Source organism: Mytilus edulis, chromosome 9 (assembly GCF_963676685.1).
Source record: "Mytilus edulis chromosome 9, xbMytEdul2.2, whole genome shotgun sequence".
Classification (NCBI taxonomy): Eukaryota; Metazoa; Mollusca; class Bivalvia; order Mytilida; family Mytilidae; genus Mytilus; species Mytilus edulis.
The window spans coordinates 80,993,861-81,019,384 of NC_092352.1; the positions used below are offsets into that span (position 1 = coordinate 80,993,861).

The 25,524-nt window shown below is 32.8% G+C and overlaps 2 protein-coding genes across 2 annotated transcripts; both read right to left on the minus strand.

The window, feature by feature from the left end:
• Positions 1-434: 434 nt before the first annotated feature.
• On the minus strand, positions 435-1,748 carry LOC139490209 (uncharacterized). Its single transcript, XM_071277058.1, has one exon. The coding sequence runs from the start codon at positions 1,746-1,748 to the stop codon at positions 435-437; it is 1,314 nt and encodes a 437-aa protein (XP_071133159.1).
• A 13,936-nt stretch (positions 1,749-15,684) lies between these two features.
• Positions 15,685-16,354, minus strand: LOC139490211 (allatostatin-A receptor-like). Its single transcript, XM_071277060.1, has one exon. It carries the CDS (start codon positions 16,270-16,272, stop codon positions 15,685-15,687), a length of 588 nt encoding a protein of 195 aa, XP_071133161.1. The 5' UTR covers positions 16,273-16,354.
• Positions 16,355-25,524: the final 9,170 nt, after the last annotated feature.

The window sequence follows — 25,524 nt, forward strand, 5'->3', positions numbered from 1 at the left end:
GCTTATGATACGTAAAATATTTTTTTTGGGTTAAAGTATACATTGTACTTGACAATAGTAATACGATTCGGTCATATATTTAGTATTTGCTTTTCAAATAGCGTTCTTTAAATAAAAACCACATCATTGTAGAATACCCATCGTTGTATACCCTGTTGGAGCCTCTGACATTCTTTTACTGTGTGATGTGAATTACGTCACGTGACATTGTGCATTGTGTAGTGTATTTGGAGAAAGGGGGAAACTATAATAAATAATTAAATACAGAATTTTAGGAGCTCACAAATTTTATAACATAATGTATATTATCAACAACAAATTGTAAACGTAAATAGAAGCTTTTAAATGAAACGAATTAACAGTTTTAATTATCTATAACATCTGTAAAATCCCTTTAGAACCCAACGTCAGAAAAGTTTTCCGGGCGCAAAAATTTAACTCTTGTTGATGGTAATGTTCAAGTTTGTTATTGTACATCCCTGGATCATTGGAGCTTGTAGGAAAGGTCTAGGGTTGCTGACTGTAGTAAGTGCGTGATATTCACAGAACAAGTCATTGACGTTGACACCTTCAAGATCTTGAATTATAGGGAAAGTTGTTGAAGTTGAAACAAGTTCGCTTGAAGTAGTTGAAACCGGCATGAGTGCTGCAGTGTTTGTAGCTGGCATAACTGAAAGGGAAGACGGTTGTTGGCCACGAACAGAGTTTGTGATAATTTCACCCATTACTTGTTTCTCTCTGTTTGAAACACGTTGGTATACTGCAACAGAGGATGCGGATTTATGGCCTGTCACGGACATTATCTGTGCCATTGAACAATTTCTTCCGAGAATAGTTGCGCCTGTTGCTCTAATAGAGTGATTGGTGTATGTTGTGGACAGGCCTACTTTATTACTAAGTGTCGACAAGAAAGATGATAATGTGTCTTTTCCTATGGGACGTTTTGTGTACCAGCATTCATCACTGGAGTTGAAACTTTCTTTTGGATATTGCCAAAGTCTATCAGAATCTGGATGCAACTTTGAAAGGTAGGTTTCAAAATTTTTCACAGGACAATATTCAGGCATTTCAGGATCTTCAGGCATATGCCCAGACACTTTCTCATGATCGGATTCTCTCTGATTTTTTGTCATTTCATCTACCTTTTTAAGAATATACTTTCGGCCAGTATTTGCGTAAGTTTTGACAACGAACGTTTCCTTTGTCATGGATTCCATATTTTCATTTGCTCTGCGGCAAAAATATAAACGAATGTTCATTTGAACACGGTTTGCTAGCCCAAATGGTGTACTTGGGTCCAAATAAATGCTATTATATAGCTTGGTAAGATCCTCAGATTCTATATCAGGGTAGTGAACAATGTCCCCTTTCCCAACTGATTTTATTTCTGCTTTGGCTGTTTTGAAACACTCATTTGCATCTGTAAACTCCGTGTTTTTGATTAAATCAAATTTTTTCAAGAAGGGTGGACTTTTCAGATATCGATTTAATGCATGCCTTGTATTAATCAAAGTGGTAGATTTGTACATTTCCCCTTCTTTTGTGCGGGCATCCATATAAAAATGAGAAAGTGTTTCCGCAAGTCTGTTAATTTCAAAGCTTTCAAAGTTTGTGTCCATGTTTTTTTCCCGTAAATATGAGCGAAGTAAATTTGCTGCACCCTTATTTGCCTTGGTTGTGTTTACAGGAACCAAATTCTGTTTTTTTGCAATAACATCTTCTTCAGAATGAGAAGCAAACCGCTTCATGTTGCCTTGTTTGATCTTGTTTTGTTTTGCAGACGATATTATGAGTGCGCATAAACGGAAATTATTAGTTTTGTTATTTTTTTTACAAATAATTTTAATATAATTTTTTTTTCTGAAGTAGCTGATGCATAAATATAACTAAAATTTATATTTATTACAATGTAATTGACATGTTTATCGCTGAACCAAGTTTCAAGTTTTCAAGTTTTTTATTTCTCAAAGACCCCAACAGGGGTATGTGAACAATAACAAATACTACATAAGTATTCATAATATAACAAATAACAAAGTATCAAAGTAATGCAGTGAACATTATAAACATTCATTAACATATATACATTTGAAAAAGTAATGCATTTAAAGGAAGACAGTAAACTTCAAATGGACATATTAATGGTTGAAACAATATTAGTTTAATTAACAACAGATAGTACAATTTTACAAAATTTTGCAATTTTAAGAACAACATTGTAAGAGTCAGAATTAAATAATTCATAAAATTTGTCAGTATTATGATTGATAATAAGATTACAACCGTAAAATAATCAGCCATCTTTTTTATTTTTCTATTGAAAATTTTTGGGGTGCCAATTGGGGCAAAACACGTCATATATACCCTGGCAGTTTCCTGAATATATACTGACATCTCCTAGCTGTTATCCAATCACAAAACTCGACACATTTGTAATCCGTAATATTTACTGTTATTACCGTTAGGAAAACATTCTAGTAAAATAACAAAGATAAATCTTTCTAATTGCTACTTATGTTGAGGGCTTTATGAAGATGTAACACATGCCCTAGGCGACATCTATTTATTCTTACTGTGCTATAATTGTAGATACTACAAGCACCACAGCTTACACATGTTTTTAACTACCCCAGATGTTCTGAACTCTGTTGTCTCATTGGTACACATATCAACTTTACTTATTTATATCTAATTGAAAAATAACGACAAACATTAAGCGTTCCAAGACAAAACCCAGGTTCAGTGTTTGTCGTTTTTACATGTCATATTTGTTTTTCATCAATATTTTTGTAATTTATAATCTTTCAGTTTTCACAATTGCATTGTTTCTTTTTTAATTGCCGTGAGTGTCAATGGTCATATCTTTTATATTTAGTGTTTCATTTTTGTTTTATGTCGGGGCATTTTAGAACCGACTATAGGTATGGATGTTTCTTATTATTGAAAGCCGTTCGGCGGCCTGTAATAATTATTACTTAAATCAACTTCATTCACAGGGGCGGAGCTAGGTATTATGTCAACTATAGGCACAAATCGGCAGGGTTCTGGGTGCCGCTTAGTAAGGCTCCCATGAAGGAAAGCCCCCCGACGAAAAGAGGATTTTAGCATTTTTGTTCCATAATTTTGTGTACAAAAATATCAAATTTACTGGATGAAGGTCTGAATAATTGAAAATGTCATTGGATAAATGAGGTTCATTGGATAGGGACATACATTTTTACCAGCATACCCCTAAAAGTGTATTTAGCACGAGAGAGTGAGGCGAAAAGTTGTTTGGACTAATTTAAGCTTAAGGCCCACAGAGGCTTAAGGGAAACGATTTTCAAGTTTTTTTAACGAAAGTTTTAACTCAATTTGGGCAAAAATTGGTTAAACAAATCTAAAATGTCTGAACTTTTGTGAATAACTTTTAGATCCAGTTGCATACACAAAGTCAATGATACATTTATTAAAAGTCAAGTCGACGTTTTTTTTTGTTTTTTTGTCAATAAAATCAGTTATACTCGCATCAACATCAACATTGAGGTGTCGGTTGAAGATAAAAAATAGATTAGAAAGTCGCTCGTCTCCCATTGTTGATCTTAGGTAGGACTTGATGCGGCCTAGCATCGCACTGAAGGATCTTTCACTAGCTTGTTGCTGATGAAACGGGCATTGTCAATAAAATCCAAATACCGAAGGGTACGGTACTGATCGGCGTTGGTAACATAAGTAGATAATAATACGCATTAGAATTAAAATGTGTAATTTTAACTTTTTTTTATTCCAAAAAGGGTACTAGTATATGATTGGAAAATTTATGTATGTCGAGCCTTAGGTAGCTACGCCCCTGATTCACGCTATGGAGTATAGTTTATAGCTTTGGCAATCATACCTCATTTCCTTATTTTGATATTTGATATTTTAGAAAATATACAAGAAACAAAAATAAAATATAATCTAGTTTGCCATGGAGACAATGGTTATATATTTTAATATTATATCAACACTCCCATGTTTATCGAGAAACACTTGATTTATGAACTTTATTTTATTTCATGTCTTGAAAAGATGAATTTTGTTCAACTTTGTTAATCATATTTAATGGTTAATAATGTCGGACATTGTACGATTAGAGTACATTTGAACTGGCTATTTGAGATAGTTAAAGAACACTTTAGCTTAGTAGTATCTAGACTAAAGCCCAGTAAGAACAAAGGTGGTTTGTTTAAAAGCATGTGTTAAATCTCGATTAAGCCCTCAACATAAGTATAGCAATTATAAGAAATATATTTTTGTTAATATATTAAGAATCTTTAGTTCGCCATAGTACTAGTGGGTGCAACGTGTGTTTAGTAGAAACTGTTAAAATATTTACTTATGTAATGAAACATTAAGTGATTGTGCAGTTAAACGATAATTTTATAGGGTTACTATATGGTTATTATGATATTTGACGTACAAAAATAAAAGTGATGACATAATTTATTGGACAATTATATATTTATGGCGTTATGGTAGATTTATGATCGTTCTTCATAGATCGGCGCCATTTATCGATCTTTTGCTATACTTTACAGTCGTAAATGCATTTACAAAATTTCCGAAGAACAACTATGATTGGCGACCGTGAATGCATTATCAGTCGTCAACTTAAAATGAACTCCGTGTTTCATGCACACATGAGTTTTCAGATCAGTACTTTAGAAGACAAACAACATTTAAATATTAGACGGTATTTTTTACAGTTGCTATCTTCTGATGATTCTTATTATATGCAAAAAGTCGACTAGACATACATGTATTTTGAATGTATACAAATAAAAACATTCAAATGATTTGTAAAACAACCCGAAAGTACAGAGACTAAATCAATGTATAGTATAATAGAGAGGTAGGGCAAAATTTGGGCATAGGACATCTGCACTTTTAAAAAAAAATGACATTTGAGCTTTTTACATAGGACATTTGCGCGTTTACAATATTTGGTTTTTGTTACTATCCACCGCTTTTATTCGGGTTGGGACCGACAGGTTTGACCTGGTAGAATTTAACGTTTAAAAATCAACGCATAGCACATTTCATAGCACATTGATACATGTATAAGAGTTTATATACAGCTTAAACTAGTTAAAGTAAACATTCTAAAGACATAAAATAAACACGTACAGTCATCACAGGTCAGTTTTCGCTTGATATCTGAAGCCCAAGGACTGAACGATTTAAGTTCTCGTTATTTGTTCTGACTGGTATTTTGCCCATATTTTAAATAAATAATCAAGTTCTCTTTCTCAATTCTGCAGTGCATGTTCATCAATATAACGAATCTTAATGTAATTCACTAACTGTTATTAAATGAAACTTTTGGACCATTTGTCGTAATAATGACAAATATAGGTTAAATTCAACTACGTACAAGTGAGAGGTTTAGCTAGCTATAAAATCAGGTTCAATCCACCATTTTCTACATAAGAAAATGCATGTACCAAGTCAGGAATATGACAGTTATCCATTCGTTTGATGTGTTTGAACTTTTGATTTTGCCATTTGATAAGGGACTTTCCTTTGTGAATTTTCCTTGGAGTTCAGTATTTTTGTGATTTAACTTTTTACGTAATTTTACTTCTCATTTAAATTACAGGTGGATAACTATAGGTAAAAAGCGAAAATGTCCGGTCAACTTAATACAGGTGAATTAAAGTTAAAGCGCAAATGTCCATAGTGTTTGAAGCGCAAATGTCTTATCGTTTTACAGGTAAGAAAGCACAAACGTCCTGTATCCTTTGAAGTATAAAGTAAAATCACAAAAATACTGAACTTAGAGAAAAATATAATTTAGATATATTACACGATTATATAATTATAAATGTCTTATCAAAATGTGTTATGTTTGTTTAGCTAAGATGGTGGATCGCTGTCGAATCGACATATACTTTTAGTCTAAAAATCCAAAGTTAAAAGTCATTATCGAGGCATAGTAGTGTACGTAAACCACACACAATTTGTTTCCAAATGAATGGTTGAAGTATAAATCTTTAATAAGTAAGCCACTAGACAATAATTCAATCAGAGTAAATTATTTTTGACAACTTAATGTTTTGTGACAAACATGTATCCTCGTAAAGGACGAAAACAATTGAAAATGCATAAAGATCATACTTATTTTTTATTATTTATTCATATACAATATTTTGCCGCCAATTTAATATCAAATTTACAAATGAAAATTCGGTTAAACAACAGTCTTTCTATGTTCATGCTTTCTGTGTACTACTTTTAACTGTTACACAACCCTAACCTTTTAAACATCTGTATATTGTTCTGTAGCATTCGTTCCATGCAATAAAATGCCTTGTCAAACTGTCAAAATTTGGTCGTTGACGTGTACAACATATAAGCTTACGGAGACTTTGTCAGTATTTTGTCGATAGGAAGGTATACAAAATAGGATTGATACAACTGTTGGCATACGCTTAGATCTCCGAAGTTGCTTGAATACTATATATTAAAATGTAGTTATAAAAATTTCCAAAGGCGATAAACATATTCATGAGGTGATATGAACAAATACAATCACTATAAGGAGTATCCTCTTTGCTACTCTCTTCATCAGCTTCATACGTGTGGCACGTTGACTGGTACCCAGAACAACTCCGTATAAAACTTGTTTAACTATTACACCATAAAAGACACATATCGAAATCTATTATAACACATATCCAAAAACAAGAAAATAAGACAACAATCTTCTGCCAAAGGTCATGGACATACTGCATTCTGATGGTTCTGATTTACCAAACTCGTTTGTTTCAAAAATTACTGGAAGATAAGAACCAGATACAACAAGCCAAGTGATCAAAACGACCAGGTTAACATTCCGTCTGGTTCTGAATTTCTTTGATGTGATTGGGTGAACTATTGCTAGATAGCAGTCTACAGACATCAGAACTAAGGTATACACACTAATCGTTGCGGAAACATACAAAAGATAGTTTGATAATTTGCATACAATGTCACCAAATACCCGACTGCCTTTGAAGTATGTTGTAACTATGAAAGGAACATATACCATAATATATAAAAATTCAACAACGCCTAGGTTAACTATAAATATGCCTGTTGTATTCTCCTTCTGCCTTTGTGAACAAACAGCAATAATCACGAACAGGTTCCCTAAACAGCCAACTTGTATGGTCAGTCCGTAAATAATAAGTAGGATAAGTTCAAGAATGCATTGAATTTCAACTTGAGTTTCAATTAGTGCAAGCTCTTCTGCAATTTCTGAAGCAGATATATGTTATATGACACTGTGAGGTTGGTCATGTTTTAATGGTCTAATAGTTTGGTTAAATGGTCCTTCAACCTTTGAAAGTAACCCTGAAAATAACAAGGATATATTATTAACAAGTCAAATAATCAAAGGAATCACGCTTCTTCCTCCGTCCATAGACATCTGGCAAATAGTCAGTATAACACTAGAATTACATTTCTCAATTATCAAACCATATAAAGGGGTTAGACATACAAGGCTTATAATAAACTACCAATGTAAAATAGAGCGGCGGATGTTAGCAAAGCAAAATTTAATCTTGTAAGTCGATGATATACTGGCAACGCCATGGATAAATACAACAACAATCAAGAAGCAACATGAAACTACCAAAAATTCAAACAAATTAGGGTGTATATAATACAGCATAAAAAGCTAAAACTTGGCAATTAGAAACCATAAAAACAATGGTTGATCTGAAAGGCTCCGGAAGAGTAAGCAGATCGCTCCAGATCCACACGTGGTACCCGCCGTTAATTTGCACAACAAACGCAATTTACGCCAACAGCACACAAATTAAACAGTAGGCAGACCAAGTTGATAGGGTACATTTTTATAATTATTCGAATAATGAGACCGGCAAAAGTCAGTCCGTTAGTTTTCCTGTTTGAATTGTTTTACATGTGTCATTTCGAGGCCTTTTGAGGCTTGCAGTTTGGTATGGATTGTGAAGATTGCTGAAGGCTGTATGATAACCTGTAAGTGAATTTTCTTTGTCAGTGAGTCTCTGGTGACGAGTTGTATCCTTGGAAATCGTACCGTATCGTCCTGTTTCTATATAAAGAACATTTTAAAAAATATAATGCTTTTTGTATTGAATTTTGAAATTACAATCCTCATAAATGGAGATCTAGAAAACCCTAGGTGTCCTTACATTTTCAGACTAACTCACCACAAAATGATCTAACTATGTTTTGTTAAAGTAAAATGCATTTATATATTTTTTAATATTTAATGTTATACTTGTATAATACTTTCTGCTGGCAGTTATTAATGAGATTTATTTACAAAATGGTTTAGCCATCTAACCTTAATGTGTATAATATGTAGATATGTTTTATTTGTTTTCAATCTTAATTCCATACAGAATGCATATGAACTGAGCTTAATACTTAGAACTTTAATCTTAAACTAAGGCAGAGTGAACAATCTAATGAGTTTAGTAATGACAATACCTTGAACACTTTTCCACCATTGTGTTACCAAACTGCATGCAGATACTGAAAAAAGGATGTCCAAATTCATGAGTTAAAAAACTGTAATACTATGGCCGAATACGAAAAATTACCAAACGATAACTAGCCATGAGAGTTAAAATACAATGAAAGTAAGCTATTAAAAGCAACCATACAGCCTTCAACAACGAATCGACCTACTTCGTAAAATCAGCTTTAAAGGGAAATCAGACTATTTATACTACTGATGATATTTTTTTGAAATTTTGAATGTTGATAGATCATATATACTTATTTCAATATTTTAGGCGGAAAAAAATTGGGTCACCGATGTTGTTTTTGAGATATGACGACGTCTAAAGGTAAAAAATCGCGTTATACCGAAACATAGAAATAGCGCTCTAAGTAACTAATTGAAGGCAAAATTATTGAAAAATGTTGTTTTACTGCTTTAACATAAACAGTCAATTTTAACTTTTACATTATACACATTCATTTCTCTCTGTTTCCTTATTTTTCAAGGACTTTGGATATTTCCCGCCAATTGTTAGTCATTATAGATTTTTCTTGAAATAAAAAAAGAAATCTACTAATGTTTTTTCGTTCAAACTTCTGCATGAGTTGCAGCTTCAGGGAAGAATTTAAAAGCATGAATAATAAAAATGAAACGCGCGTTTCGTCTACAAAAGACTCATCAGTGACGCTCGAATCCGAAAAAGTTAAAAAGGCCAAATAAAGTACGAAGTTGAAGAGCATTGAGGACCAAAATTCCTAAAAGTTTTGCCAAATACAGTTAAGGTAATCTATACCTGAGGTAGAAAAGCCTTTGTATTTCAAAAAATTCAAAAATTTGTAAACAGTTAATTTATAAATATAACCATATCCATGACAATGGGCCATTCCAGTTAATATCTGCTAAAGGGGGGTGGATGGTCCTTTCTGAGGGGTGTAAAATTTATTCATCTTGGGGGTGAAATTTTGGGTTTTTTCATCTGACACGTACACTTATACGCAAAAATTTCTGAGGGTCTTACAGGAGTAAATAATTAAAAATAATTACATCTTAGGGGTTACAAAAAATACCTATTTCAGATCTTAGGGGTGCTTTGGAATGAAGACAGTTTCGTATCATGCATTATCTGGTATTGTATTTAAAATTCTGATGGGTGCAATCCTTGCAGTAAAAAATTCTGATAGGTCAATTTTTCCCATGAAAGCCCATCCACCCAATATGAACAGAAACTCTACATCTGATAGGTCTTAATTAATAGATCTGATAGGTAGTTTTTCATGATGTTTTTTTCTGATAGGTATGAAAAAAAATCTCCCCATCCATCCCCACCTGTCAGAAATTAACTGGAATGGCCCAATTCATGTCAGCACAAAAAGTGCTGACTACTGGGCTTGTGATACCCTCGGGGAAATAAATCTCCACCAGCAGTGGCATCGACCCAGTGGTTGTAAATAAACTTTTCATAGATACCAGGACTAAATTTAGTATATACGCCAGACGCGCGTTTCGTCTACAAAAGACTCATCAGTGACGCTCGCATTCGAAAAAGTTAAAAAGGCCAAATAAAGTACGAAGTCGAAGAGCATTGAGGACCAACATTCCTAAAAGTTTTGCCAAATACAGCTAAGGTAATCTATGCCTGAGGTAGAAAAGCCTTTGTATTTAAAAAAATTCAACTATTTGTAAACAGTAAATTTTTAAATATAACCATATCAATGACAATTCATGTCAGCACAAAAAGTGCTGACTACTGGGCTTGTCATACCCTCGGTGAAATAAATCTTCACCAGCAGTAGCATCGACCCAGTGGTTGTAAATAAACTCATCATAGATACCAGGACTAAATTTAGTATATACGCCAGACGCGCGTTTCGTCTACATAAGACTTATCAGTGACGCTCGAATCCGAAAAAGTTAAAAAAGCCAAATAAAGTACGAAGTCGAAGAGCATTGAGGACCAAAAACAGTACCGAGTCTGTTTATAAGATATGTAGGGTATGTCCAAAGTATTAACAACGAATATAAATGGATGTCGTGTTATATGAATAAAATCAAAATTAAAATGTTCATGTTGTCTGTAAAATAGATATAAGTACCTATGATAAATGTATGAGTACAAGTGCCAATAAGACAACTCTCCGAAAAAGTATACGATAAAGCCACACATATATATAGTATCTAACTCAATAGAAGTAGTCATTTGTTAGAACATTAATTGATGAGTACTAGTGCCAATGGGACAACTCTCTGTAAAAGTACATAATAAAGCCACCTATATTTGCTAACCTAACTAACAGAAATATTCATTTGTTAGAACATTTATTTATGTGTTAATGTGTTTGTAATCTTTCCTCATGAGCATTTAATCTGGTTTTCATAGAAAATGTCAGGATTATGATAAACAATCCATCCTATATGTTCTGTTTAACCTATGATCATATAGATTTTCGTGATACTAAAACTACCATATATTTTGACAGTTTATCAATTAATTGTAAATTGTATAATTTATGACTCTCAAGATAATTGTCAAGTTTTATTATGACATTCCAATATATGAATTTTAGAATGTAGCAGTTTAATTTGAGGAAGGCGAATAGTAAGTTAAGAACATGTGAAATTTGAGGTGACATATAAGTTTAAAATATTACCGTAAACAAGAAAACCAATTGAGTTATTGTTGCATTTTTTCTTTATCCATGTAACGTTTTGCATCTTAATGAAATATTAATGCTAATCAACTGCAAATGACCTTCTCTAAGGAAAAGTTATGTCGTGAAATTTGGTTACATATTGACCACACTGTCAATTCAAATATTCTTTTGAAAAAACAGCGAATTAAACGATTTCTTTCTCGAAGATCGACAGCAAATTTTAACAATTTTTTTTTTTTGTCCTCACGTTTATCGAAAGACGATATATGACGTTGATAGGTAGCTTGTCGTATTTTTTTAACATTCAAAGTATAGCTCTTAACTTATTTCTGGTGACGTCTTATTGTACGTACTCAAGCACATGCACAATAGTTCTTTGTTTCAATAGATGTTTGTTCTTTGACAGAATAATATCTCGGATGTTTTCAACGTTATGATCAGAACAACGATATTGGTTGTGTACTGTACAATTGTTGTTTTTGTCTGTATTTGTTTTTCTGAGATGTAAACATTATCATAGTATTTTCATATAAACGGCTGATGCTAATCTTTTCAGTGTGACCTTATGGTTGATCGTACTGGCCTGGTTTTATTGTTCACAGCGACAGTAAAGTTTATAATCAAAAGGGAGTCCATTTGAGGATGTATAAATTCTCAGTTACATCCCTTCGAAATGAAGAGAAGGCAAATTATTTCTGCCCTATCCAAAGTGCAACCATTTTACCACGATAGGTCTAAACTCTCCGTTAACTCATGAGTGATTTTTGTATTTTCGAGAACAATGGATTTTAATTTCCCAATAGAATATTGAAAATGTCAACATTTTATTAGCTATTGGTCTATTCAAGAGGGAAGCTCCCGTTGTCACTTATGAATGTAAGGTACACAGAGTTTGCTATGAAAGTACAATACATTTATAATGATATATGTCATATATTACAACTAAAATTGAGAATGGAAATGGGGAATATGCCAATGAGATAACAACCCGACCATAGAAAAAAACAACAGCAGAAGGTCACCAACAGGTCTTCAATGTAGCGAGAAATTCCCGCACCCGGAGGCGTCCTTCAGCTGGCCCCTAAACAAATATATGCTAGTTCAGTGATAATGAACGCCATACTAATTTCCAAATTGTACACAAGAAACTAAAATTAAAAATAATACAAGACTAACAACTGCTTTATATAATAATATATTTAGTGTTTGTGTGAATGTTTAGAACAAAATATAACGTTGATATGTAAGGGTGGATAAATTGTGAACAATGATTGTATTAGAACAAACCGTGAAGCTACATCTCATGGTAATATTTCTTATGCAGATATGTTACTGTTCTTATAAATGGTACATGGTATTTTAACTCCGAGTCTTTTCTCTAATAGTGTTAAGAATTGTATGTCTTGTTTACTGCATTCTTAAATATTGTTGGCAAACTTTCGAAACATTATTCTCAATTTCGCTATACTAGAAACATTATTCTGATCATCATATATCCAAGTCATCGACTTCTATGCAAAAATCACAAAGTACCTATGGTTTGTTTTCGGTTAGAAACGGACTTAAGGTATAACATACAATCGCTTGGAGTCTTCAAAATAAAAGTATTACAGATTTAAGTGGTTGTCGCTTATTGTTGAATTTCATATAATATTGTTCATGATTTGTAGTTGTTCTTTTGTTACGCAACAGTGCAATGTTAGGGGATCCCGGAGGACTGGCGCCTTTAAACCTCTCCCAAGTCACAAGCCTGTAGTTTAGTGGTTGTCGTTGGTTCATGTCTGTATTATATGTTTTTTGTAAATTATTTTGTTATAAATAAAGCAGTACATGTTCTTAATTGAATAGTTTTGTACTTTTCATGTTGGTAACTTTTACAGCCGACTAAACGGTATGGGTTGTTCTAATTTTTAAAGGCTGTAAATAATATAATGGTCTAATGAATGTGGTTAATGCTTGCCATTCACGTATTTTTGTATGTTATATACGCATAAAAATGATGTGTTAATTAACTGCAAAGTAATTTATAGTATTACGTTACGTAAATACTGTAGTAGTTTCTACTGAAAAACAAAACGTTACAATTACTTTTATTACCGTGAGTAAAACATTCCAGTAATATAACAAGGATATATCTTTCATAATTGCTACTTATGTTGAGGGCTTTATCAAGATGTAACCCATGCCGAAGGTGATATTTCTGGAAATAACCTGGATACTACGAACAACACAGCTATATCATGCACCAACTACCACAGATATTCTGAACTCTGTTGTCTCATTGGCACACATACCATTTCTACTTATTTATATCTAATTGTACAGTAACGACAAATATTAAAGCAATAGGATCCTTTATACGATGTTATCCTTAGTCAGTTTCTCCATATCAAACTAGATTGATAGTTTAAGAAAATCAAATGGTTATAAAAAAAAAAAGATTTAACCGTGTAAAACTCCACATGTAGAATGTAGGCTATAGTCGGCATGAGGAGACGGCTTCTTTGCAACCCCCTCCGAAAAAACCGGGGAAAATAGAAACAATAAAAAAAGACCAATGTTAGCAAGTATAAGATTTTATTTCACTTAAATACATATTAAGACAGAAATAACGGACTGCACGAAAAACTATAACAAGATGAACGCATTCATTTTTTTTTGCAAAGGCGTTATCAATTTGTAATCACCAAGTTTGGATACCCCGTTTCTATATAACGCCTTATTTGCTCGAAAGAGTATGTTATCTAGAGCAACATGTGAATAGTGTTTGAAATTTCACTTGAATTTTAAAGCAACATTAAACACTAGAAAAATTGTATGTTATAAGTGAAATAATTTGTTTATGATTTGATTTATTAAACGAACGTGCAGTAGAGGGTTTGCACTTTCGATATGAATAGGAAGATGAGCTATGAGTGTCAATGAAAATATTCTCCGTCTAAGTCGCAATGTAGAAAAAGTAAACAATTATAGGTCAAAGCGTTCCAAGACGTCCAAGACAAGTACTAGTGTAGTACTAGTGGTTGCAACGTGTGTTAAAGTAGAAACTATTAAAGTATTTACTTATGTAATAAAATATTTAGTGACTTTGCAGTTAAACAACAATTATATGGTTACTGCATGGATATTATGCACATTTAACGTACTAAAACACTAAACGTGGTAACCTAATGTATTAGACCATTACATATTTACGGTGTTATGGTCGTTCTTTATAGATCGGCGCCATTAATCAATCATTTACTATACTTTAAAGTCATAAAATGCATTTACAAAATATTCGAAGAATATCTATGATTGACGACCTTCAATGCATTAAAAGCCGTTAACTTACAATGGACTCCGCGTTTCATGCACACATGAGTTTTCAGATCAGTTCTTAAGAATAAAAACAGCAATTAGATATCAAACGTTAGAACTTTTTTACTATTAACGATTGTTATCTTCTATTGGTTTTTATCATCTGCAAAAAGTCGACTCGAGATTGTCTTGAATATATAAAAATAAAGACATTCGAATGCGTGCTTTTCAAGATAAATGTTTCTTAAAAGTCAGTGGCTATTTTGTCTCTTAGCGGCTATGTAACCGGCTCCTGCAAAATAGCGATTTATGTAAGAGTTTGGCTATTTTTCTGATCTTTAATAAAAATGCAGTACAGTTATACAACTAAATCGTTTTCAAAGTATTCCAACAACTGATTTAGCTCTTCGTATTAGTCGAACTAAGCGTTTAATTTAAGTTTGTATGATAACAAGTTGTCGTCCTCATATTTTAGAACGCGAATGTTCAACAGAAATTAACGCATGTACATGTAATTTAATGATTACAGTTTACCTAAAAGTGAATAAACCAGACCCCTAAGGCAAGGTGAAGACTAACTTAAAGGTAATTGACATCTAGCCACATATGCCATTTAAGTAGTTTCAATAAAAGATGTATCGCATACAGTCTGATTAAAACAATATGAAATAAAACCGAAAAATAGCAAAACTCTATATAAATCGCTATTTTGACAGAGCCGGCAAATCAATAGCGTCAATGAGAATGTTTTGCCGGAGCCTGTTTTGTTTTTTAAACTGAGATGGTGGGTTGCTGTCTAATCGACATATACTTTAGTCTAAAGATCCACAATTTAAGTCATTATCGCGGTATAGCAGTTTACGTGAACCACACATCCTTTTTTCCATAGAAATGGTTGAAGTTTAAAAAAATAAGTCAATAGACAAAAAATCATTTAGAATGATTTGTTATTAATAACTAAATGTTTTGTGACAAACATTCATCCTCGTAAAGGACGAAAACATTTGAAAGGTGCCTAAAGATGATACATTATTTTTTTATTAGATATATATATACAATATTTTGCCGCCAATTTAATATCAACATATATAAGCATTCGGTTTTACAAAATTCATTCCAATTCTCATGTTTTTTCTGTACAAATATATGCTGTTACGTGAACCTATCTTCTGAAACATCTATTTTGCTTATTTATCATTCGCTCCATGCAAAAATATTGCAGTGTCTAAAATGCTAAATGTTTGAATTATTTTGTCGTGCACGTTTACAACACAGAAGTTTACGAACACTTTGTCTGTATTTTGTTGAGAGAAAGGTATACAAAATAGGATTTATACAACTGTTGGCATACGATAAGAGCTCCGAAGTTGCCAGAATGCTATATATTAAAATGTAGTTATAAAATTTTTCAAAGGCGATAAACATATTTATGAGGTGATATGGTAACCAACAAATAGCAAAAACAATCACAACAACAAGTATCCTCTTTGCTACTCTCTTCATTGGCTTCCTATTTGTAGCACTTCGACTAGTGCCCGGAACAACTCCATACAAAATTTGTTTAAGTATTACACCATAGAAGACACATATCAATAATAATGGAAGCGCATATCCAAAAACCAGAAAACACACCGTCAATCTTCTGAAGGAGGTCATAGACATACTACATTCTGATGGTTCTGATTCATCAAACAATACCGGAATATAAGAAACAGATATAACAAGACAAGTAAGAAATAAGATCTGGTTAGCATTCTGTCTGGTTCTGAATTTCTTAGATGTAATTGGATGAACTATTGCTAGATAGCGGTCTAGAGACATCAGAACTAGGATATACACACTAATCGTTCCGGAAACATGTAAAATATAGTGTGACAGTTTGCACACTATTTGACCAAATACCCAACTGCCTATGACGCGTGTTGTAACTATGATAGGAACATATACCATGATGAATAAAAAATCAACAATGGCTAGGTTAACAATTAATATGTCCGTTGTATTCCGCTTCTGTCTTTGTGAACAAACAGCAATGATCACGAACAGGTTTCCTAAACAGCCGACTGGAAAAGTCATTCCGTGTATTATTGGTATGATAAAACTTAAAATGCGTTGAAATTCTTGAATTTCAATAAGTATAAGCTCTTCTGCAATGTATGCAGCAGACATGTTATATGACACTGTAAAGTTTGTCATGTTTTATTGGTCTGATATTGTGGTTCAATGCTCCTTCAACCTTTGAAACTAACCCTGAAAAAAATAAGGATATATCATTAACAAGTCAAACTAATCAAAGGAACCAAGCTTCTTTCTATGACGTAGGATAACTGGAAAATAATTAGTTTAATCGAATAGCATTTCTCAAATATCAAGACAATATAAAGCCTTATAATAAACTATCAAAGTACAAAAGAGCGGCAGAAGTTAGCAATTAGAAATTAAATCTTGTAAGTTGATGACATACTGACAACGCCATGGCAAAAAACAATAACAACCAACAAGCAACATGAAACTCCCAAAAATACCAACAAAAAACACCAAAACAAACAAAGGTATACAAAAAATAAAAAAAAAAACAGCCCCCCCCCTAAAAAAAAATAAAAATTGACAATTAGAACCTTATAAAAGCAAGGATTGATCTGATGTGCTACAGAAGAGTAATTAGATCGCTCCAATTCCTCACGTGGTACCCGCACTGAAAATGCGTAACACACGCAATTCAAGCCAATAGTACCCAAATTAACAGTAGACAGACCAAGTACAATGTAGATAGGGTACGTGTTGAAGTTTATTATAGCAACGTGAGACGTAGACACTGAAATACGTATTATAAGTATACTTTATATACAAAAATGTATTTAGTGTAAATATTTATTCATTACTTTATTCATTTCATTTAATTCATTTTTTATTAACTTAGATTTGTTATTAAGTCATTTTATTCTTTCGCATACTGAGACCAGCAAAAATCAGTCCGTTAGTTTTCTTAATTGACTTGTTTTACATTTGTCCGTTCTAGGCCCTTTGAACTTGCTGTTGCGGTTTAGATTTTTTTAAATATTGTTGAAGGCCGTTTTGTAACCTAAAAGTACATTTTTCTTTTGCAGTTGGTGTCTGGTGAAGAGTTGTGTTGCTGGCAATCATACCGTATCGTCCCATTTTATATATAACGAATATTCTGGACATATACAGAATTTGCCCGCTTTAACATCATCAATTGCATTTTGTAATTACAAGCATACCCCAGTTATCTTAACGTTTTTCTTACTAACTTACCACATAATGATAAAAATACGCTGCAGTGGTTATGAATTGTGTATTGAATTGAAAAAACTATTTCCATAAATAATATAATCATGCAATTAGTCGATTATCATAAAAATGTACGCGTTTTCAAAGGATTTAAATAAAGGCAACAGTAGTATACCGCTGTTCAAACTCGTAAATCGATGGACAAAAACAAGATCGGGGTAACAAGCTAAACCTGAGGGAAACGCATTAAATATAGGAGGAGAACAACGACACAACATTAAAATGTAACACACACAGAAACGGACTTAGCATTAGACTTACATGACTAAATCCGATAAGAATAACAAATATAACATTTAAACCAAATACATGAATTTGGGATAGAAAAGTACCGTGACACGTCATAAATATGAATTCACACTCAAATATAAGAGAAAACAAACGACACAACGTTAAAATGTAACACACACAGAAATGAACTATAACATAACAATGGCCATATTCCTGACTTGATGCAGGACATTTTTAAAAAGAAGCACTAAAACATTTATATTGTGTTTTGTCGACATTTGGAAGAAATCAACTAGACTAAGTACTAGATTTTGAGATAAAGCACTAATTACAATGAGATCTGTGTTTCGTATCCATTTGTTTATTATGATTTCATTAAAATCAATAATCGTATCCTCATCTCTTTAACGAAAAAAAATAAAGTACAAGAATTTCCTTTATACAATTTAAAGAAACAAATATAAGATATAAATAATAAAAATGAAAAATCCATACTTTTTTGCATATTGCGAAATACGATACAAAAAATCAAAACTGTATTAAGTATAAAGAATAAAAAAGAATAAAAAAAAATTTACACGACATTCATACAAATCGGCGAGTAAATACGCCTGTATTCAATTTTGAAATGATTTTAATCAAAGAAATTTATCTCCTTCTTGCAAAGCTGTGACTCCTTGTCGTGATTTGTTTATAATGTTCGTTTGTATATGGCTTTTGATTTTCAAATATTTAAGAGTAAGATTGAAAAAAATGTAACTGCCTGTTAGGCCTTATGAGTTTCATAAATTAATAAAACAATATATATAAATTCAAATTTGTTCTTTGGCGTTGCATAATCCAGCTATATCTAAGGGAGGGGGTTTCTTACCCCGGATAAGGGTGGTCCAACTATATGTCCCTATCTATATGCATTGATCGTCAAAAAAGAGGGTTCTAATAACCAGAGCCCCCTTTGGATTCGCCACTGTTCTGAACAGATAGTGGTATCTGGGTTTTTAATACATGGGATTATATTGCAAGTAGTTGGGTTTTACAATTTCTTAATTATACTTTCTTTTATTCAGCTGCCTCAAAAAAAAACCATGTTTTATTCAAATTTAAGTAAAATGCATTTAAATACATGTTACAATGCTCAAACTAATGATTGTAGTAATTGCCATACTTTTGATACTTTACCACCATTTGGTTACCAAAAGAGGGACGAAAGATACCAAAGGGACAGTCAAACTCATAAATCTAAAACAAACTGACAACGCCATGGCTAAAAATAAAAAAGACAAACAGAAAAACAATAGTACACACGACACAACATAGAAAACTAAAGAATAAACAACACGAACCCCACCAAAAACTAGGGGTGATCTCAGGTGCTCCGGAAGAGTAAGCAGATCCTGCTCCACATGTGGCACCCATCGTGTTGCTTATGTGATTACAAATCCGGTAAATAGTCTAATTCGGTAGGTCATATTCATGAAAGGGAAGGGGATTGTAGTTACGACGTAAGGAACATATCCGATATCATTTGTAAAACGGTTATTCCATAACGGTCAACCAACTCGTGATGGCGTCCGTAAAATTTACGAAGGGATGATTTCAACTTCACTATTTGGAACTCTTGGTTCTTGGCTCTTGTGAGCAGTAAACCTCTATCAAGAAAATCATGATAGGAAATGCAAGCACGGGAATATCGTATCAATTGGGAGATATATACCCCGTATGCAGGTGCTGCTGGAATGTTGCTACTTAGAAATGGAAAGTTCACAATTGGAAAGCTGAAATCATCTCTTTTGTCATAAAGTTTTGTTTTCAACCTACCCTCATTGTCAATTTCTAGATGTAAGTCAAGATATGAAGCCGACTTAACTGTATCTGTAGTATCCTTTATCTCTAGTTCGATTGGATAGATGCGTTCCACATAGTCACCAAATTTTGAATTGTTTAGTGAAAGAACATCATCTATATAGCGGAAAGTAGAGTTAAAGGATATAGCTAACTTCTTATCTTCCTTCCTAAGAAGTTCCTGCATGAAGTCAGCCTCATAATAATAAAGAAACAAGTCGGCGAGTAGAGGGGCACAGTTTGTTCCCATTGGAATGCCGACAGTCTGTTGAAAAACACGTCCTCCGAACGTAACAAATATGTTGTCAATCAAGAAATCAAGCTTCTTGATAATATCAGTTTCAGAGAATTTTTTGTTTGAATCAGAGTGATTCTTTACAAAGTAGGATTTATCCCTCCCTAAGACAAGATATTTGTATCTACGTTGGCCATTCTTTTTTATGAAGCAAAGTAATATCAACTCTTTCAATTTGTCTTTTAGTTTGGAATGTGGAATACTTGTGTACAGGGTAGAAAAGACAAATGTTTTAATACTGTTACAAGATGAAAGAGAGTTAGATGGTATGTACTCTAAAAGATCTTTGGAATTTTTAAGTATCCACATCTGATTCACGCCACCTCTAGAATAGGCAGTTTCACAATAACTTTGAAGCAAATTTTCGAAAAACAGATATGTCAGCCTTTGATGAGCTGCAATCTACAGGCACATGCAAAATATTGCTGGGTTGAATATGTTTATGATCGTTTAATCCTTCCAAACCTGGGACAATGATGTAACTCAGCCCAAAGTTAGAACAATCTGTAAAAGTAAGTCGGTTTGGTGTTATTTAAAAAATCGATAAGAGGCAAGAGCCCCCCCCCCCCAAAAAAAAAAACCCCCAAACAAATGAAACCAACAAACAAACAATTAACATAAAACAATAAAGAACAACACCCAAAATCAGAGTACTCCAAGTTACTCAAAGACAGAAACTATTTCAAATACAACTACTAGTCTTAGATCATTTTCGTCTCGACTTATATGGTAATTTTAATAAATTTTCTGTTTACAAAACTTTGAATTTTTAAAAAAACTAAGGATTGTCTTACCCTAGGAGTAGATTACCTTAGCCGTATTTGGCACAACTTTTTGGAATTTTGGATCCTCAATGCTCTTCAACTTTGTATTTATTTGGCTTTTTAACTATTTTGATATGAGCGTCACTGATGAGTCTTATGTAGACGAAACGCGCGTCTGGCGTATAAAATTATAATCCTGGTACTTTTGATAACTACTTACGTATCAATCAGTACACACCCAACAGATTTAGTAATAGTCGATATAAATAGTCTGATAAATGCACGCGACCTTGAGCAATAGCAAATTATAATACAACAGTTTCGAGTTGTTTATTTATTCATTATTATAAATTATGTACAGTTGTCCAAAGTATAAACAACGAATTTGAATGGATGTCGTGTCGTGTAGTTTTGAATAAAATTAAAATCAAGTTTTTCATTATGTCTATAAAATAGATATGAGAAGATGTGGAACAAGTATAATCACCAATGAGACAAATCACCGTCAAAGTATATAACAAAGCCACCTATATATGCTAACCTAATTAACATGTTCTAATCGTTAGAACATTAATGTATGTGTTAATTTGTTTTAAATCTATTCCCATGAGCATTTAATTTGGTTTACATGGTATGACGATGAAAATGTTTGGATCAAGATAAACAATCCCTCGTATATGTTTGGTATTGGTCTACGATCATAGATATTTTCTTGGTACTAAAACCACCTATTATTCTGACAGTTTGTCAATTAATCTTAAATTGTATATAAGTCTCAAGATAATTGTCAAGTTTTATTATGACATTCCAGTAAAGGAATTGTAGAATGTAGAAGTCTGCATATTCATAATACAATGAGGAAGACAACTATGAGAAATTATAGTTTTTGTTGACGTTAACACCGTACTTTCTCTGATGTCAGACTGTTTATGACAGTATTTATCCATGTAACGTGCCTCTAAATAAAATGATAGTAAGCTGCAAATTACATTCTTCAAGGAGCTGTTATGTCGTGAAATGGTTACTGAATCCAAATTACACAATTCAAATATTCATCTATCTATGTTAATTTGTATTTTTTCTTTTAAAAAAATCCACCGAATGAAACGAGCTCTTTTTCGAAGATCGACAACAAAAATTTAGGAAATATGTATTTGTTCCCAAGTTTGACGAAAGACTATGTATGATGTTGAGAGGTAACCGTCGTAGCTTGTTGTGTTTCTAGAAGAGAAACAGACACACCAAAGAGATATTAAAACTATAGTGGCAGAATGCAGCCATGAAAGAAAAAAAACCTATGTAGTTCCCTCCAGCTTCCAAGTCGTTTCCTCCAAATGCTATGTCATTCTAACAAGAAAGTTATCTTGTTCCCTCAAGATAGTATGTAATGTGACATAAAATACGAAAACATTTGAAACGTGCATAAAGATCATACATTATTGGATATTTGTAAACAATATGTTGCAGCCAAATAATATCAAATTTACAAATAAAGCATTCGGTTATACAAAAGTCATTCAATACTCATGGTTTCTCTACTAGTAATAGTTAATAAACAACCTTATCCTCTTAAACATTGGTTTTACTTTCCAAATCATTTGTTCCATTTAAAACATTGCAGTGTCTAAGTGTTTAAATTATTTGGTCGAGGACGTTTACAACACAAAAGTTTACGAAGGCTTTGTCTGTATTTTGTTGAGAGAAAGATATACAAAATAGGATTTATACAACTGTTGACATACGCTAAGATCTCCGAAGTTGCGAGAATACTATATTTCCAAATATAGTTATAAAAATACCAAATGCTGTAAACATACTTATGAGGTGAAGCGGTAACCAACACATAGCAACTACAATCACTATAACGAGTATCCTCTTTGCTACTCTCTTCATTCGCTTCATACGTATAGCACTTCGATTAATGCCCGGAACAACTCCGTATAATTGTTGTTTGAGTATCAAACCATAGAAGAAAAATATTGATAATAACGGAGCCACATATCCCAAAACAAAAAAACAAGCCTTTAATCTTCTGCTAAAGGTCACGGGCATACTGCATGCTGATCGACTGTTCAAAGTAAATATTCTGTTTCAAAACTTACGGGAAGATAAGAACCAAATAAAACAGGCCAAGTGAGAAAAACGATTAGGTCAACATTCTGTCTGTTTCTGAATTTCTTGGATGTGATTGGGTGAACTATTGCTAGATAGCGGTCTAGAGGCATCAGAACTAAGGTATAAACGCTAAAACAGGGACGAAAGATACCAAAAGGACAGTCAAACTCATAAATGTAAAACAAACTGACAACGCCATGGCTAAAAATGAAAAAAGACAACAAAAAAACAGCACACATGACACAACATAGAAAACTAAAGAATAAACAACACGAAACCCCCCCCCCCCCAAAAAAAAAAAACCCCAACAAAAAACAAACAAAAAACAAAACTAGGGGTGATCTCAGGTGCTCTTAATCGTTGCGGACACATACAAATACGCAGCTGCCTATGACGCGTGTTGTAACTATGAAAGGAACATATACCATGATAAATAAAAAATCTACAATGGCTAGGTTAACAACTAATATGTCTGTTGTATTCTACCTTTGTCTTTGTGAACAAACAGCAATGATGACGAACATATTCCCCAAACAGCCGACTGGAACAGTAATTCCATAAATAATAGGTACCATAAAACTAAGAATGTGTTGAAATTCAATTAGTGCAAACTTTTCTGCAATTTTTGCATCCGACATGCATATGTTATATGACATTGTGAAGTTGGTCATGTTTTATTGGTCAAATAGTTTGGTTAAATGCTCCTTCAACTTTTGAATATAAAGTGGCTTAGGATAAACTACAAATGTACAAAAGAGCAGCAGACGTTAGCAAAGGGAAATATAATCTTGTAAGTCGACGACAACGCCAAGACAAAAAAAAACCAATAAAAAAAACCAACAACCAAACCGCAAAATGAACCGACCATAATACAAACATATAAAAAATATAACATAAAAAACTTAAACTGGGCACTTAGCATCAAGTACAAAAAATGGTTGATCTGATGTGCTCCGGAAGAGTCAACAGAGCGTTCCTGACCACTTAATGCCACTGTAAGTGAAAATGCACAACAAACGCAAGTTACGCTAAAAGCACTCAAATTAAACAGTTGGTAAACCAGGTCGATAGAGCGCATTCTTATCAATTTAGATCTGTTATTAATTGATTTAGTTATTTGCATAATAAGACCTGCAAAACAAATTCCATTAGTTTTCTTGTTGGAATTGTTTTACATTGGTCATTTCGTGGCGTTTTGAAGCTTACAGTTTGGTATCGATTTTGAAAACTGTTGAAGTCTGGAATGGTAACCTGTAAGTGTTTGTTTTTGTCAGTGGGTTTCTCGTAATGAGTTAAGTCCGTCGCAATTATACCGTATCGACCTATTTCTTTATAAATCTTTAAATATAATGAATAAAGATAACCTTAGCATAATAAATTGAAATTTGTAATTACAATATTTATAAATGGAGTTCTAGCAAACCACAGTTATCTTAACGTTTTTTTCAAACTAACTTACCACAGAATGATCCAATTACGCAGCAGTTGTTATGAATTGTGTATTGAGATAAAATAATAATTTCCCAAAAAAAAAAAATTAATCATGCAATTAGTCGATTATAAAAATTATGTGCGAGTTTCAATGACATTTTAAAAGGATTTAGCATTTTTGTCTACATATGACACATCAGTGACGCTCAGATCAAAATAGTTATAAAGCCGAACAAGTTCAGAGTTGAAGAGCATTGAGGACCCACAATTAGTATAAAAAAAAGACTTGAGATGGACCCATTTAGGGTTGTAGCTTACAAACTAGTTTAAATCCGACACCTTCTATATGTCTTTGTCCCAAGTCAGGAGCCTGTAATTCAGTAGTTGTCGTTTTTTCTTTTTATACATTAGGCCGTTACTAATATTCCTTGAATTGTTTGACATTTATCATTCGTGGACTACTATAGCTGACTATGCGGTATGGGTTTTCTCATTGTCGAAGGCCGTACGGTGATCCATAACAAATGTGAATTGCGATGTAATTTGGTCTTCTTTTTTTATGTACAGATAAATTCATAATTTATCACTATCATTATTTTAAAATGTAGTATATTGCAATATTTGAGTTGTCATAATGATACCTACTTTCAAACACTGATTAGGAACTTTCCGTTTGTAATATGTGTGTGATTTTACTTCTTAAAACCATATACATGTATTGTATTCTTTCTATAATTCCGTATCCAATCAATTTAATTTAACTGTTTTTAATATACAATTAAAGAATAAAGTGGCATATATATTGTATATGTACTCATATCTTAAGCTAGGTCAAACCAAAAACCATGCAATTAAAAATATAAATTAGTCCCGGGGAATTTTTAATCATAATCAAACCGCTAAAATAATTATATATACAGTACCTTCCTCACTCAAAGCTGTGGCTCCTTGTAGGGACTTGACTATACTTAAGGTTTAATGTTGGTTTGTAAAGAAGCAAACGACTGGCACTGAGGGGAGGAGGTTTGAACAGCCAGCATGAACGGTTGGCTTGTGTAGGCAAATATGTCAATATCTAAATTC